At 39.8% G+C, this 18,168-nt stretch overlaps 1 protein-coding gene across 3 annotated transcripts in view; it reads right to left on the reverse strand.

Moving 5' to 3' along the window:
• Positions 1-9,801: 9,801 nt before the first annotated feature.
• LOC147006433 (serine/threonine-protein kinase par-1-like) overlaps positions 9,802-18,168 on the reverse strand; it is a 112,376-nt gene continuing 104,009 nt past the window's right edge. Inside the window, exons 17-18 of one of the 3 annotated variants that reach the window (XR_015054835.1) lie at positions 13,099-13,314; positions 9,802-12,837 (exon numbers count right to left, since the gene is read on the reverse strand). Coding sequence is in view for 1 of the 3 variants with exons in the window: in XM_085868812.1 (XP_085724938.1) it covers positions 13,205-13,314 (110 nt within the window). In the remaining 2 variants the exon portion in view is untranslated. Of the gene's footprint in view, positions 13,315-18,168 lie in introns of all 3 variants that reach the window. The other 2 variants (XR_015054836.1, XM_085868812.1) reach the window with 2 other exon arrangements.

Here is an 18,168-nt window from a genome sequence, read left to right on the forward strand (position 1 = left end):
TTTTGTTGCACCAAGAGAAACCTCCTCAAATATTTGGCCTTCATTCCTCAATCGTGTATGTTCCTCAACTGAAATATAGTGATAATCTTCACCTTCTTCTTCTCCTGGTCGCATTGCTCTAGTTGTTGTCGATAAAATACGAATCACATGGTGTGTTTTTAGAAAATTTACAATATTTTCATTTGAACTATACAAGAACCTTGATTTATGAAAGTTTTTTTTTTCCAGAAGCAGATTTACCCACAAGATTTATAATAATAGTCATTTATATATGTAATTGTTTATAAAATAAAAAAAATATATCTTTTAATATCTCATCTTGTTTCACAACAATATATTTATATTTTCCAGTCGTCTGCTTCATATAATCCCCAAATTCCTTTTTACTACAAAATGTAGAACAATTGTCTCTCCAAAAATTGTTTATATCAATTGAATTTAACTTAAATAAAATAAAAATATAAGCATTGTTTCTTATTGAGCGACGAGGGAGTTGAAAGCATGATTGACTGAGACAAATACAATTACAAGAACAATGCCTCCCTCTTGTGTGGTAGCTATGCATTACCGTTTGGTTTCTCTCAAGAACACAATCATCAAAGATAACGAGGTTCTTTTTTGATTTATCCAAATCTTGGGGAGAAGGTATATTATCCGTATTATCACTAAGAATACAAGTTATTGGCTTTGATTTCTTTTTATATCTCTGTGTATGACAAAATAGTTGCATTATATCTTTGATGTTGTAATCATTTTGTTTGTTTTGAAGTTTAAATAAACCGATTATATCTTATTTTTGAAGACCAGCATTAAAACCTTGTGAGAGTAGTTGATACTCAGGTTGAAATCTTGACTTTGTGAAAATTATTAAATTATCATAATCTAAAAAGTTGGGAGTAAGGAGCATCTTTAAAAGTAAGCAGGTTTTTACACATCCGCTTCAACCAACTATGAGACTTCTTCATGAATTTGGAAGATTTTTATGGTTGGGTCATTCTCTGAAAAGTGGCCAATAAGCAGAGAATTGCAATGAATAATATGAAATGTCCAAAATTATCATTTTTTCCTCTCAACACATTGTTTCCGGTGATTGATAGCATAGAATCAATGAAAACATACACTTTATCATTGAGTTATCCATATTTTTGGAGATTATAGATTTTTAGCTCGCCTGTTCGAAGAACAGAGAGCTATAGCGATACCCCCGGCGAGAGCGTCAGCGTGAAAATGTTAAAGTATTTGGTGCAAGTTACTTTTTCCTTTCTAATGTTTTTATCTACCACACTATTTTTATACGCCCGATATATATATATATATATATATATATATATATATATATATATATATATATATATATATATATATATATATATATATATATATATATATATATATATATATATATATATATCGGGGCATATTATGTGATACCGTCCGTCCGTCCGTTCCTCCATCCGTTAGTGTCAGCACTCTAACTCCCAAAGTTTTCAACTTTCACGTTTCATATTTGGTGCATAGGTACAGACTGTGGAGACGGTGTGTCGTGACATACGTTCGTCATCTAAAGTGGTTGCCATGGCAACCAGGATGCTGTTTTCCATCCGTTCCTGTTCGCACTCTAACTCCCAAAGTTTTCAACTTTCACGTTTCATACTTGGTACATAGGTAAAGACTGTGGAGACGGTGTGTCAAGACATTCGTTCGTCATCTAAAGTGGTTGCCTTGGCAACCAGGATTCTGTTTTCCATGTCGTAGCACAATTCTGCATATACCTTCTTGTTCGGGCATATATTGTGCTCACTTGCTCTCTTTTTACTGATTACAATATACAAATACACATATTGCTTTAAAATTATTTGGATCAGACTTCACTACAATGCTTTATAAAAAATATTAATTATTAGATGAGTCTTTTAAAAACGATAAATGTATCAACGGGCGAGCATTGGATGGCTTTGACACCAACTCTGATTATATGTTCTGGTGTGGATAGGACGTACCATCCTGGAAATGGGAACAAAAATATGAACTCACCTCGGCTCTAAAATATGAACAAATCTAAATATGAATACATCTTTCATCTCTACTGTCAGAAGTGCTCATAATAACTCCTGCTACTGTCTAACTGAAACTGAGGTGCGGTGAGAAATGCTAATGGCACATAACCAATGGCATGTTTCCGCACCGTAACGGGCAAATTCATTTGTTCAGAATTTTCTGGGTTACATTTAAAAATCTACTCTGCTTGTTCATGAGTTGAAACGTTTTATTATGAATCTCATTGACTTGTAATTGAAATACCTTAAAAAGTGTAACTGATATGCAGATAAATCATTTAAAACGTCATATTTCCACCCTGTAACGAATGCTTTCCACAGCGTAACGCGACATACGTTGTGGTGTGGAACGTTATGGTGTGGAAGATTATTAACATTTCGGCTTCCTGACACGAGAGGGTGAGACTAATCTAGATGAAAAAGAAGTGTCTAAATGGAACCAATTAAACGCTTATTTACCACATTTCTGTCAGTATAGCATTGACAGTTTCTTCATAAATACCGTTATGGTGTGGAACCAGAATAAAAAAAATGCAATGCCATCATCGAACTCACCTCGACTGTGTATATATTTGCTATATTGTGCGGCAGGAAAAAACCCAGTCCGAGTGAAAAACGTTGGCAATGCTCACTTTCTCGTCACGTGACGTCTACATGTGACATCATCAGCAGGCTGGAGACCAGTCTAAATGTCCGATCATTACGGTGGAATCAAATTACGCTGTGGGGTTACAAGGGAATCATTGACGATCTGAGGGACTGACGGTGTGTTTTATCAATAAGTTCAGGTATTGTGTACAATATGGAACCCAAGATACTTGCCAGTGTAATCCCTATTTCAATTAAGTAAAAAATAATATTTCTGGAAGCGATGTAAATCCAGAGTTATCAATGGCGACTTGTGATTTTAGTCATTATATAATATGTCTGATCGAAATATCCAAAATTCATGGAAGTGACTCATAATAAAGTAACGAAATGGGTTCGGGTGTTGTTCAAGATGTGTTTTTGATTGATATTTTACTTATATTGTGGGCAATGGGTAGAAGATAATGATCTATTATAATGTAGTTACAAGAAATTGGCCACTTTTCAGACAATGACCCGGTTGTGAAATTATATCTTATTTTCCCAAATGGGTAAAAAAAATCATTCATTTATATATTTGGAAAACAGGTTATTTAATTTTTGGGGGGCTTTTTTAGAAACTCTATGTTTTATCCTAAGTTCAGGTTGAATTTCAAGATAATCCATTATTTTATTTTTACAATATCTTGTGTTGATATTTCCCTGAAAATGACAATCGTTAATAATATAAATAATCAATCCACAAAACATGGTCGTCATTTGTTCAGTCTCTTCTCCTGAAAGAAAAGGTGAATTATCACCCTCATACTTTACATTCATTTCTCAAATCAATCTTGTAAAGTAATTCATTTTTGGTGTAAATCTCAAATACTTATATTCCTTTTTATATTTTTTATTATCATTAATTAGACGATAATCACAGAATTGACATTGTTTATAGGCTTTTGACTGTGTTTAATCCCCGTTTTTCACACGCAGGACAATTCTCAAATTTGTCATGTGAAGAATCAGGAAATTCAAGAAGCTCAAAATCGAGTAAACTTCATATTTTTAAAGTAAAACTTTACTTCAAATAAAATTCATCTTTGGTATTATCTTCAGTACTTTCATTGGTGCTTTCACAATCATCTATCAAACTACTTTCATAACTATCGTTTCAACACAAACTCTCGGTATCATAACTCTCTTCTTTTCCAACAGAGATACTATCATCACTCTCATAATCTTCAAAATCTTCAGTTGAATAATGACTCATATTTAATTGGAAGAAAAAACATTACCATCTATATCTATATACTTTTTTCCATTAACAGATTCAACTATGACATTTTTTATAGTAAAGGTAATTTTAAAATGATCCTTAACTACTAATGAACGAAATGTCATTTCACCTGATATATTAACATCCTTTATTTCATCAGGATTTACATCTTTAGGGTTGTTGAAAAAAATACAAATTTCTCCTTGCAGATTACAGATGGTCTTATCTTTTCTTTCTTAAGCTTCATCCATAAGGTTTTTATTTTTTGATACTTTTTCTTGTTTCATTGCTTTTTCTCATTTTGAATATATTGCCAGAAGGAGAGGAGAAACCTTTGTTAGAGCTACTTTAATTGATGTTCTTCCAGACATACTAAAAGCCCTTCCACTGAAGGAAATTGAAGAACTCATATTATTTACCATAATTGTTTTTATCCAATAGTTGTTATATTTATCTTTATTCAATTTTATTTCCTCGACATATTTCTCAGTATCTTTTACAAATGAAGAGATTGATTGAAACTTGTCTTTTTGGTTTGGGAATTTTAGCAAATTGTATTGACCATCTGTGAAAAAATTGCTCACCAAAAATTTTCTTCACTAACATATTCATCTAGGTGTCGACTATCACCTATCAATTACTGCAAACCCAAATCCTTGTGGAAAATTCTGGGGAGCCAATCAAAGTTCGGGTGCTCAGAGGGTCTGCATGAAAAAAATCGGAAAATTAACTTTTGCCAGTATTGACTTGTGGGATGTCTAACTAGGGGGTTTTTGGGGTGATGAATTGATTCCAACCCTCATTTTTTTTGAGAAAAAAACACTCCTTGATCATATAGAATATATTTTATTGACATTTTTAACAGAACTGTGCTCAATGGAAATGTTGCTTCGTCAGCTTTTACAACCTTATTCATCAAACTCCCCAATATCTTCCTCACTCCTCTTGTAATCCAGCTGGTTTATGTTCAGGCAAGAGTTACCATGACAGATGCCGCAAGCAGAAATACACTTTACTCCTTGCTTTTTACAGCAGCACCTGAATGAGCTGCAGTCCCCCGCACAGTTGTAGCTGGCAAACGTCAGTAGGTAGTCTTGTGCAAAGGGTTCTGTAGAAGGGACTGGTGCATATCCTTGCTCAGTGAGTTACCATCCATAGTCCCAGGCATCAACGATGGACTTTGCAGCATCAGCCAGTCTCTAGTCTGGAGGTAAGCTCGGAAAGAGTGCTATTCTGCAGCTCCTGTTGTCGGAGGGAGTTTCTCAGGTTTTATGCTCCCAGTAGCACCTCGCTTGCTGAAGATGTCAAATCTCAAGTCTTCCAAGTCTTTGGAGGATTTCCCATGGAACATGAGCTTGAAAAGATCACAGCCTGCTTTAATGATATCACCTTTCTCAGCTCGGATGTCCATAAACACGTCCATTGCCCTCTCTGCTTCATCAGTCTTGCAGAGCTTGCTTAGCAAAGTTGGTTTGCTAAACCCAAAAATTGCAGACACTGTATCACAGCCAGAGAAGCTGTGCAAGAAGATGAGATACCTCTGGTATATCTCTGGGAGGGCCTCCCGGATCTTTCCGACATCGTAAGATGTTTCTTTGGCTGTCGTGAGGAAGGTCGGATGGTCTGCAATATGATGAATCAGCATAACCAGGACGTCTGTGTCCTCAGCCCTCACCTCGACAGGGGACTCTCTTGCCTCATCTAGAGCTGCGCGTACGATGGAGGTGTCGGCATCATCGGAACATTGCTGGGACACTGATTCCATTCCTACTAAATGTCTCAGCAAGGAACAGAACGAGCTGGGCTTTGTTGTTCTTGTTATCGAGGAACTTTTCTCTTGCAATGATGATTTTGAGATCCAGACGAATCTGAATGTCACAGCATGCATTCTTTGTTTGTTTCAAGTGGTCATGGTCCTTGATGGAGCTGCCATATCCGTCAAAGGACCACCGTTATCCGGAGGCGATGGCTCCCCATGGACGTCACAAACCGGAGGTAGCTCTCGGCAACATCCTTCCAAGTAAGGTGAGCCTCCCACTTGACATTGTGCAGGAGCCACCCACCATCAACCACAAGGCTTGTGCAGGGAGGTTGTTCGACAGGTGCCACACATGCCTTCAGGGACCTTGCTAGGGCATCCTTGTCTGGCTTTCACAACTTTTGATTTTTTGTCAAACAGAGATATCGGTTTTGGCGTCAACTCAAAGCACAGAGCTTCTTTGGTCTTGACTTCACGCTCACTGATGACAATGAGGCGGTTGAATAGCTTCAGTGAGTCAATGACCAGCTTCTCGCCATTGACTTTGGGTGCAGATCTGAGGCTTGCAAGTGATTTGACCTTGTGTTTGGTTACCATTGTATCCACAACAGTTTCCCCATCCATCTTCGCCTGTATGGCTCTGCCAACTTCTTCTGCTTCATCAGCGTTGACTTGGTCTTTGGGAGTGCTGCTGAACCCAGTTGAGAAGGACACCAGAGTCTTCTTGTCCTGTGTGGCATCAAAACGGTTGACTTCCTCCAACCACCCAACTATGGTGTTGACAGCATCGTTATCTCTCTTCATTTGGGCTCTTTTAATGTCGGTGTGGACAGGTACCCCACATTTGACCATGCTTCTTTCTAGCTCTTGGTGAATGAATGAAAAGTGGTTCTGAGTCTGAACCCAAGACTTATGAGAAGACTTATTCCAAAAGCGGCCTCTGTTTAGACCACCAGAGGATTTTGCCTCACGCATGAGTGTGGTTTCTATCGTAATGTCGGTCCATGTGCCGGACCATTCATGGTCTGAGAAACTGACTACATGGTTTCTGTACAAAGTGAACTTGGATAGAGTTTCCTGGAACATGGGACTCTCCTGTCGCTGATGCATCAGCTGTACATACAGCCTTGCTCCCTTTGTGTACTGATGGTGGCCCGCTGCTGCGATGGTATTGAGCATTCCAATGATGCAGCTGAGATGATCTGTGTGGTCTGGGACACAATCACTCCTGATGAATACCTTGATGAGGTCGATTCTGCCATAGTACCAGACCCAGAGTGCTGGTGTCCTCCCTCCTTCAGCTAAGATCTTCAATCTCTCTGCCATCCTCTCCTCGAAGACAGTGACTATCCTTGGTGCGCATGTTAGATTTGAGGAATTTTGATTACCTGTTGTCTCATCTTTTGCAGTCCTGATGAAGTCCTCCATGTCTTCGTACTCCTGCTCACTGAAGACACCTCTCAGCACGAACTTGGCAATTCCTGCAGATGCAAGAAGGTGAAACCGAATGGCCTTGGCATAAGCCCCGCCTGAGAGGATGTGTTCTGCTGTGGTGCTGCCTGGATAAACTAGCTGTATGACCTCTTGCAGCCCATGAGGGGTCGCTGTGCCCGTGAGGGGTCGCCACAGCAGATCAACTGCCTCCATTTCGCTCTATCCTCCACATCTTCCATTGACACTCCAACCGCCCGCATGTCCGCCCTCACCGCATCCATGAACCTCTTCTTTGGCCTTCCTCTTCTCCTCCTGCCTGGTGGCTCCATCCTCAAAAAAATAACAGGTGGTATTTGCTAGATCTGTTGATCAGTATATCAAGTAAGAAGGAAAACCACTGAAACACCTTTTGTTGCAATTTGTTGTGGGTCAGGTGGTATTTTGACCTGACTGAACTCCATAAGAAACAATAAGACCTTCCATATGCACCTGATAACGAAAGTCCTCAGAAGGAAGGGCTAAGCGGTTATCAACAATCATTTCTTACAAAAGGCAAACCAACAGAAAATTACTTACTGAATTGTATGATTAAGGGAATTAAATTTTACATCAAATGAATTTAAGACAATATTTATCTGTTGGGTTGAGTCAATAAAATTCATCAGATTTTGAAATTTAAAGTCATTGGTTGAAAAAGTATGTTGATTTTAACACAGAAAAGAGAGCATTTGCTCCAAAATATTTTGAGAAGAACTTTTATAAATCAATAAAAAAATGCTGTTTTTTTGAAAGATAATGGAAAATGTTAGGAACAGACAAAACATAAGACTTGCTACATCTTGGAAACAAGCATCCAAATTAATTAATAAACCAAGTTTTCAAAGAGCGGAGGTGCTTTCAGAGAACTTTTGTGCCATTCATTTGAACAAAGAAAGTATTGACTGTTTTTACAGCCATTTTTCCCTGCTGTGCAGGGGTTGGGCTTTTTCTTGAGGCAATGTTTTATGGCCGGATGCCCTTCATGACGCCAACCCTGGTCGCCTCTTACGACACACAGGGATATGGTACACCTATTCTAACCGGGGCATACACCGGGACCAGGACACTGGTACTCATTTCACCGACCTCAGAAGGATGACAGGCTGAGTCAACCCCCTGGTGTTAATTCAGCAGCCAATGGGGCTTGAACTCAGGACCCTGGGATCCCAAGCCACCACCCTAACCACTAAGCCAACACCAGGCTGAACAAAGAAATTATTGAAATGGATAAACCTATCTATATCAGAACATCAGTTCTTGAGTTGTCAATGTTGTTAATGTGTGACTACTTCTTCAATAACCGAAAGAAGAGATTTGTGGAAGGGGTAAATCTACTTCATATGGAAACAGAGAGTTATATTTTGAAAATAAATACGGAAGATATTTAAAGGATATGTCTCCGCATGTTGGTATTCATGATACAAGCAATTATAGATCAGAAAACAAACAATTCTCCAAAGAATAAAAATGTTATTGGAAAGTTTAAAGATGAGTTGGGTGGAAAGATAATGAGTGAGTTTGTGGGGTGGAGAGTAAAGTCTAATGCCTACAAATATTTTGATAATAAAATTGAAAAGAGTGATAAAAAGTTAAAGTGGGTAAAGAAAAATGTAATCAAAGAAACAATAAATTTGGAGATTATTGCAACAACTTGCAACTAAACCCTTCTTTCTTAAAGGCTAAGAAAAAATGAATACAATAAGTTATAAACATAATTTATATACAGAAGAGGTAAATAAGAAGGCATGATGAGCTTTTTATGCACGATGAGCTTTTTTATGATGAGCTTACCTTACCAAAGTGGAGGCGGACTCTGGGAGGACTTCATTCCATCTCCTCAAACCCGCACATGGAGATAACCAATCACACGTACACACGCACGCACGCACGCACACACACACACACACACACACGCACGCACATAAAGAAGAACCTCACTGAGAATTTCAAATCCATCCAAAGGAATCCTGTAAGAGGTTTCTTTTAGAAAATGGAATTGGCAGCCTCCCTTATGGATACATATTCAAGTGTGAAGATAAACAGAAGTGCTAAGACATGAAATAAAGCATAAGATAAAAGAAGGGTTGGGGGGTTTTAACAGGCTACCGCCACCTTGTTTCCTTGTATACAAAATGATAAAACCAAGCAATAACAAAACCAAAAGAGTGGAGAAAATCATAGCCTTGGTATTTAAATGGGAAGCATAATGAATGTGAGAAATATCAAAAAAGCCTTATTGAAGAAGTAACTAAGACAAAAGTAGATAAAACAAACAAGCGAATAAATTTAAATACAAATAAGTTAGAGGATGTAAAGAAAATAAACATTTTTGAATGGACAGAAAACTTTGATGGTTGTCAATAAATTAATGGAAAAATAATTTCCTTTATCTCAAAATGATATGCTCAGACAAGAGCATGAAGAGAGATTTGTCATTTTATTTTTCTCAACAAACATACTTAAACCGAGAACCAACTTCAAGTAACATTCGATGGTCATGAGTGTTCCAAGAAAATTAAGTTATTCCCAAAAATAAAACATGAAGTCAGACTTGTTGGTTCGCTTTTAGAGTTGAGTGAGATATATGATTATTTTTGGTGAAAAATGGGGTGGTTAAAAGTGGTGAAAAGTGTGGTTTTGATGAAAATATGGTGAGAGAGGGAGGAAGATTTTGGGAAACTTTGGGGAAGAAAAGTCTTGAAAGTGGGGTCCAAAGGAAATAAAACAAGGGAAATTGGGAGGATAATGGTGTTAGTCAATACGATTTTCCCTTTTCCCCCATTCACTTACATGTAGATTTATGAGATGCCCCAGAAGCCCCAAAGCCCTTCGACTTAAACTGCCCACCAAATTCAATCCAGATCCATCTCCAACTTTTTGAGATATCCTGCACACAAACAGACAGACAAACAAACAAATAAACAAAGAGAGGGGTGAAATCTTGACCTTCAGTTGTGGAGGTAAAAAGCATCTGAAAATGCAAAGCCCATCCACTTTGTGTTCTGACTTCTTCTTCCTCAGTATGCTGAACAATACCTTTGACCTTTTGACCATTAATTTGTCTTCTCCATATTCTCAAGACTAGCAAATACCACCTGCCACTTATCTGAAGGAGTACGAAGAGAGGGGAGGGGAGATAAATTGGGGGGGGGGGGGAGAGGAGCGGGCGGGAGGAAAGAGAAAGAGAGAGAGACAGGTGGGTGACAGCAAATAAGACCAAGGCTGACTTGCCGTTTTTAACCCCCCGGGGATCTTTGACTGGTCGAGGGTTAAAACATGACCATCACCGCCGCGCCTCAACACAAAGCGCCATTTCCTGTGTGTTTTATATTTTACGGCGATGGCCCCACTTCACACAGGGGCGGCAAAGGTTTCATTGGCTTGAACTGTGTTCTCCTGAAGCAGATAGGATGGGCAATGGACTGAAGTACAATATAATGACTGTGATCGTAGGTATGGGAGGGCAGAATGCAGTTATTGTTGCCATGTTCACTTCTTGTCGTGCTTTTTCTGTTTTTGTATACAATGTCGAGGATCATTTGAGAGCTAACACACAGAATGTACAACGAGGGGAGCAGGAGACAAGAGGGGTGGGAGAGGGAAGGAAAAGACAGTGGGGAACAGACACATGCTTCTTGATGTGGAGTTTCTGCTGCACTGTCTTTTTGTTAATTCTTATTTTTGTGAATTTTCTGTATCTTCTACTGTATCTTCCTGTCCTTCTGCCTTTTTTCCACCTTCTTGGAGCTTTCTTCTTCTAATTGCCTCTTCTCCTTCCTTTGTTCTTTGTTGTCTTATTTTCATTGTTCTTCCCCCTTCCTCCTTCTTCTGTGTTTCTCTTTCTGCCTTTCTTCTCTGGCATTATTTCTTATTCTTCAGCATTGAGCATTTCACATCACATTTTATCAGTGTTTGACATTGTCTATCCTGAAGCACTGCAAGGATTAAAAAGCACAATGTTGCATGTTTTTCCACGTGGAGCCAAGATGAAAAGGTTTTTGCCATTGCCAACTCAGGAACAACCAACATAGAGTTGGCCATGAGAAAAGCATGGGCTTTGCAGGTTGAGGCCAACAATTTTGAGTGATTGTCCTTGTGCCTTCTTGATTCTCATGGCAAAACTTTGTCTTCCACATATTCTCATCATAAAGATTTATTGATAATTTGGGACAAAAGCTGAAATAATAAAAAGGTATGGCTCAGACAGACACACAGACAGACAGACAGACACATGGACGGACGGACACACGCGCACGCACGCACACACACACACACACACACACACACACACACACACACACACACACACACACACACACACAGAAGAACCTCACTGAGAATTTCAAATCCATCCACAGGAATATTACCACAAATGAACTACAATTGGAGGCAGTCCGGGGTTCAGTGACCATCCTGAAAAGAGCCCTTGGACCAAAACTCTGAGAACAACAAAGATAACAGCTTGGTCCATGAACTGTGATCCCTTACCAAAGTGGAGGCGGACTCTGGGAGGACTTCATTCCATCTCCTCAAACCCGCACATGGAGATAACCAATCACACGTACACACGCACGCACGCACGCACACACACACACACACACACACGCACATAAAGAAGAACCTCACTGAGAATTTCAAATCCATCCAAAGGAATATTACCACAAATGAACTACAATTGGAGGCAGTCCGGGGTTCAGTGACCATCCTGAAAAGAGCCCTTCGACCAAAACTCTGAGAACAACAAAGATAACAGCTTGGTCCATGAACTGTGATCCCTTACCAAAGTGGAGGCGGACTCTGGGAGGACTTCATTCCATCTCCTCAAACCCGCACATGGAGATAACCAATCACACGTACACACGCACGGACGCACACACACACACACACACACACACACACACACACACACACACACACACACACACACACACACACGCACGCACATAAAGAAGAACCTCACTGAGAATTTCAAATCCATCCAAAGGAATATTACCACAAATGAACTACAATTGGAGGCAGTCCGGGGTTCAGTGACCATCCTGAAAAGAGCCCTTGGACCAACACTCTGAGATAAACAAAGATAAACAGCTTGGTCCATGAACTGTGATCCCTTACCAAAGTGGAGGCGGACTCTGGGAGGACTTCATTCCATCTCCTCAAACCTGCACATGGAGATAACCAATGACATGTATGCATGCACGCACGCACGCACACACACACACACACACAGAAGAACCTCACGGAGAATTTCAAATCCATCCACAGCAATATTACCACAAATGAACTACAATTGGAGGCACTCCGGGGTTCAGTGCCCATCCTGAAAAGAGCCCTTGGACCAAAACTCTGAGAACAACAAAGATAAACAGCTTGGTCCATGAACTGTGATCCCTTACCAAAGTGGAGGCGGACTCTGGGAGGACTTCATTCCATCTCCTCAAACCCGCACATGGAGATAACCAATCACATGTATGCACGCACACACGCACAAATAAAGAAGAACCTCACTGAGAATTCCAAATCCATCCACAGGAATATCACCACAAATTAATACAATTGGAGGCAGTCCGGGGTTCAGTGACCATCCTGAAAAGAGCCCTTGGACCAAAACTCTGAGAACAACAAAGATAAACAGCTTGGTCCATGAACTGTGATCCCTCACCAAAGTGGAGGTGGACTCTGGGGGGACTTCATTCCATCTTCTCAAACCGCACATGGAGATAACCAATGGAACACACACACACACACACACACACACACACACACACACACACACACACACACACACACACACACACACACACACACACACACACACACACACACACACACACACACACACACAATTGCTGCAAGGCAATAATGAATGAATGACCACACAAACAGATTAATTTTCAATAAGACAAAATTCTCATGTCCACAATCAAAAGTTTTTTGAGATATTCAAGGAAGAAAGAAACCTTGTCATGTATAGTAATGGCTCTTGATGGTTGAATCAACAATCTCAGATAAAACTCGAAGGAGCAGTGCCACCTGGGCACCCGATGTTGACCAGGGCTCCTGAGGCTACTCTGGTGCCGAATAGACCCTCCTCACAGGCCTACCACAGGAATGGGACAGCAGTGAATGCCGTTGACTTCTGGACAGCAATGGCAATGACAGCTCCAAACTGGGTGCTGGAAAGAGGATTTAAACATGCAATAAAGACAAATTATGACTTGAGCACAATTATTAATGGCAAAAGTATGAAACTTTAATGATGTGCACGGAGGAAAATATGTCATTGGTTTTGAAAGTTCCACACGAGGTGAAAATTAAATTCATAATTTTATCCAAAGTTTGCAGAATCATATCTCTGAATCATGTTAAGATGGAGTCAAATAATAATGAAGTCAATAATGCTGAAGAGTGAAGACAATAACAGTGGGCATGATCAAGACTTCACACATAAACCAATGAAAAGTATGAATGTTATGTAAACAATTATGTATGAAAACGAAACCTGCAATGGGGCTTCACTGCAACACTTTTGTTCGAGGTGAGTGTTCTGACCCCTTGGTTGCTCGCCTCCTTGCAGTTAAAAATGCACATGACAAACACAGCCGGAGTGGGTCGAAGAGGAATCTACAGGCTGGCCTGAAAGTCACCTTACCCCTCCTCAGTAAAGCATTCATTCTCATTGACTTCACAAATGCTTCACAAGATATCTCATAGGACTTGATGATGAATTACAATGACATTCATTATCCCGCGCTCATGAAGTGAAAGTGGGGTTTAGCGATCCGTCCCATACGTACATGACTGCATTTTGTTATTCTCTTTTTTCTGGAAACGCTTGCCAGATTGACACAAATTTTTCACCATTGGTGCGATTTCTTATGATGTGGAATGTTTTGATTATAATTGCAATGTCATCGGTCAATTGTGTGGCAGCCATATTGGAATGAAGTAAAATACTTTTAAAATGCTGAAGCTTCAAAATTATGATCTCAGAGCGATGAGGAATATACGTTTCACATATCAACCTGATGGGATGCATGGTCTGGCAGCCAAAATTATTTAACTTTGAAACAGTTGAATAGGAGGAGTTGCAGTTGAAACCAGAGTCCTATCCAGGTTCCTCCTGATTACTTCATCTCTGCTTTTTGCTTGTTCGGTTTCTTCTGATGACTCCAACACAGAACTAATTTCATTTGGTGTTCCATGATTTTGTAAGTAATTTTTTTTTAAATGACATACTTGTCACAAGAAGAGTTGGCTTGCACCAAGTCCTTCTCAAAACTGTGTAGGGCAAGTATTCTATGAATACCATTTACTTATTGTGAGGAGTGCACAATAAAACCTGGATATTAAGAGTTTAAGAATGAATGCTTTCCTGGGCAGGAGTAAAGTGTCCTTCAGGCCACCTTGTCCATTGAAGTTGATAACATCCCTGTGTGTCACAAATTGTTGTTGTTTTAAAAACACACAACAAGAAGGCTATAATGGTAAAGAAGAAAACCACAGATACTTGAAGTTGGGTGGAGGAGACATCATGGAGGACAAGGGGCAAGATACATGAATTGAAATGATGATGAGAACCACATCCCAAACACGAACCCAGCTTGGGATGAAAATGAGTGAGTTGAGAATGTCTGTGGAAAGAAAGGTTTCCACTCAGTATATTGATCGATGTGATCGAGCTACTTCCCTGTGACAGAGATAGGTGCAATGGAGTGGAGACTGATTCATGTTGAGGTCCAGGGGGTAAAAAGGGAAACCAAACACAACCTTAATTACCTCCACCACCAAAGGTGGACTGAGGTTATGTTTTCACCTTCGTCTCTGTCTGTCTGTTTGCTTGTTTGTCGATGAGCAGGATGTGTCAAGTTGTGGACAGATTTGGGTGAAATTTGGTCGACAGGTTGGGTGTGTGAAAAGGACGAATTTATTGATGAACTGATTCCTGATATGACAATTTTTTGAGCGCTTCATCATCATTGAGAGACAGGGCCAAAAACTATATATAGCACGATATTTCAAAAGGTGGTGGACGGATTGTGGATGGGTGGATGAGTGGAGTCGGTGACAAGAGCAAGCCATTTAAATTTTGGTTCATATCCAGATGCAGATCTGGCCCATTCGTGGGTTACCAAACGTGAACTCTTCAGCCTGGTGGAGGTATGCGCTCCACCAAGTGCCATTCTAGTTACCACTATATTTTGGGTTTTGATGTACTCTACCCACAAATATTAATCACTTAATTAAACAAATTATTTGCAAGTTACTGTTCGGAAGTGCATTCTTTTCAGAGCGATGTTAACACTCCTGCACTTCTGAGCACATATGAAACAAAGTATTTATTTGTTTGACCATGTGAAACATTAATTTTGAAAGGAGTTTTGACCAAAAATGTGATGTGCAGTCATTTTGTACTTCCATTTTATAGCCTGTGGAAAGATCGTGAGTTTGGGGAAGGTGGCGCTTCTCCCAGGTGTGGAACGATCATGCAGGTCCTGGCTTCTTGACAAAGAACCATCTCGTATTCAAACATTATTTCAAAGAAAGGGGTTTTTTGAAAATAACTGTCAGAGTGCGAGAGAGAGAAGAAAATAGAGAGTGAGAAAGAGTGGAAGAGAAAAAAAAGGGGGGAGATAAAGACAGAGAGAGAGAGAGAGAGAGAGAGAGAGAGAGAGAGAGAGAGAGAGAGAGAGAGAGAGAGAGAGAGAGAGAGAGAGAGAGAGAGGAGAAAGATTTTCACAACAAAGAAAGGTGTGAGAATGCGGAGAATAAAGAGGATGAAAGAAATTAGTTGAGAAGAGTTATGGGCTTGCCTTGTGCTCGACATGCACAGGTACATCAACATATGTGATGTCATGAACAAAACAAATGAACAAAAATACAGAATAAAATGAGCACAGCTGGAACGAGAAGGGCACTCAGTAGAGCACATACCTCCACCCCACAATGCCTGATCAATGAGAATCTATGAGGCCCAATACGTTTTTGAACGAGAAGGGCACTCGGTGGAGCGCATATCTCTGCCACCTAATGTGTGATCCACGAGACTATGTGGGGACCAATACATTTTTGAAATGTCATGATATATATCGTTTTTTGGTCCTATCAATGGTGAAGAATCACTTTCAAAATTACACAACTCTCCTATCCAGATCCAAAAGCAGATCTTCACCAAAATCAAATTAACTTGTCCTTGTCACACTCTCAACCTGCCCAGAAAATTTCATCCAGATCCATCCACAACTTTTTAAGATATCCTGCAGACAGACAGACAATCAAATAAACCAATGTCACCCGCAGGATGACCCGTATCTTGCCAAAAGGTGACCACGTGTGATTTCTTTAAGGTCACACTGAGGTGAACAGAGCTGCTATCCACCAGGAGCGACTCCTTGAGGAATATCTGCCGACGAGAGATTCCGATGAGAATCGTTCTACAGAGTAACCATGAAAAATATGCTTTTGCCTCATAACGTCACCAAATGACGTCATTATGTCTCAAGCTTGACATGTTTAGAAAGCACTCATCGAGGTGATCAATTTGAGGTACCACACGATATGGTTCCTAAAACTTGAAAATTTGACCTTGGGGTCAAATATGTTTGACCTTAGGCGCTAACCATGAAGGTCAAGGCCAATGGCCACCAAAAATTAATCAGCTGAGCGCCAGACCATGAACTATATTCCCATGAAGTTTGAAGACGATCCGATAAAAATTACTCAAAAAATAAGGGTTTCGTCGACTCCCCTGATTTGCGACAAAGTGACCTTGACCTTTGACCTTGACCTTCAAAATTTTATGCGCTGAAAGGGACCTCTATAGGCCTCTGATATGCGAAGTTACAAAAATTTCCAATGATAACTGTGCTCTGCAGAATTTTTTATACGTGATTACAGACAAACAAACAAACAAACAAAAAAAAAAACATACAAGCTGACTAACATATCTTGCAAAACTTTGTTTTGGCAAGATAACAAGCAGTCATAGACTGGTACTTACGAAATCGTCAACTTGACCTCTGACCTTGTCTAATAAAAGCTCTCTGGAGAAGGTAGTGACGCAAACGAGAAGTTTCTTCGATGATTCTGTACAAAACCATCAAAAATCGAATGTTTGACCTCACTGTGACCTTGACCTTTGACCGATTTTGACCAAAATCTAATCAGCGCGAGCTATCACCGTCCTGAATCACGGGGTGTAATTTGACATTGGTAGCTTCTTCTGTTCTCGAGTTATCATGCTTACCAACAAACAAACAAACACACAAACACAAACAAACACACAAACAAACACACAAACAAACACACAAACAAACAAACACACAAACACACAAACAAAGGACGGAAGTCATCAATATACTTACGAAATCTTTACGTTTCGTGAGTAACAAACACACAAACAGAGGACAGAAGTCATCAATAAGATTTCGTAAGTAACAAACAGACAAACAGGGGTGAAAACATAATCCCCTTCACCTTCGGTTGTGAAGGTAAATATCATGTTATCCTGTTTATCGTTTTTGGCCCCATCTCTCAATGGTGAAGAATCACGTCAAAAGTTCAACAATTCTCGTATCCAGATCTGGATTCGGATCTTCACCAAAATCTAATCAATTTGTCCTTGTAACACACCCAATCTGTCCGCCAAGTTTTATCTGAATCCGTCCACAACATTTTCAGAAATCGTGATATCAGTTTAGCCCTGCCTCTTAATGGTGAAGAAGCACAAAAAAATTTTTTCGTATCCGGATTTGGAACTTCACAAAAATTGAATGAATTCTTTCTTGTCACACACACAACGTGCCCACCAAGTTTCGTCCGAATCCGTCTACAACTTTTTGAGAAATCGTGCCATATATCATTTTTGGCCCAATCTCTCAATGGTGAAGAATCAAAAAAAAAATTCAAGTCGCTGGATCCGTATCTTCACCAAATTGTAATCAGTTCGGCCTTGTCACACACGCAACCTGTCCACCAAATTTCATCCGGATATGTCCACAACTGTTTGAGATATTCTGCACACAAACAGA

This window comes from Eptatretus burgeri, unplaced genomic scaffold (assembly GCF_056783735.1).
Source record: "Eptatretus burgeri isolate ZD-2024b unplaced genomic scaffold, Ebu_testis_v1 Ebu_testis_scaffold_3176, whole genome shotgun sequence".
NCBI classification, from domain to species: domain Eukaryota; kingdom Metazoa; phylum Chordata; class Myxini; order Myxiniformes; family Myxinidae; genus Eptatretus; species Eptatretus burgeri.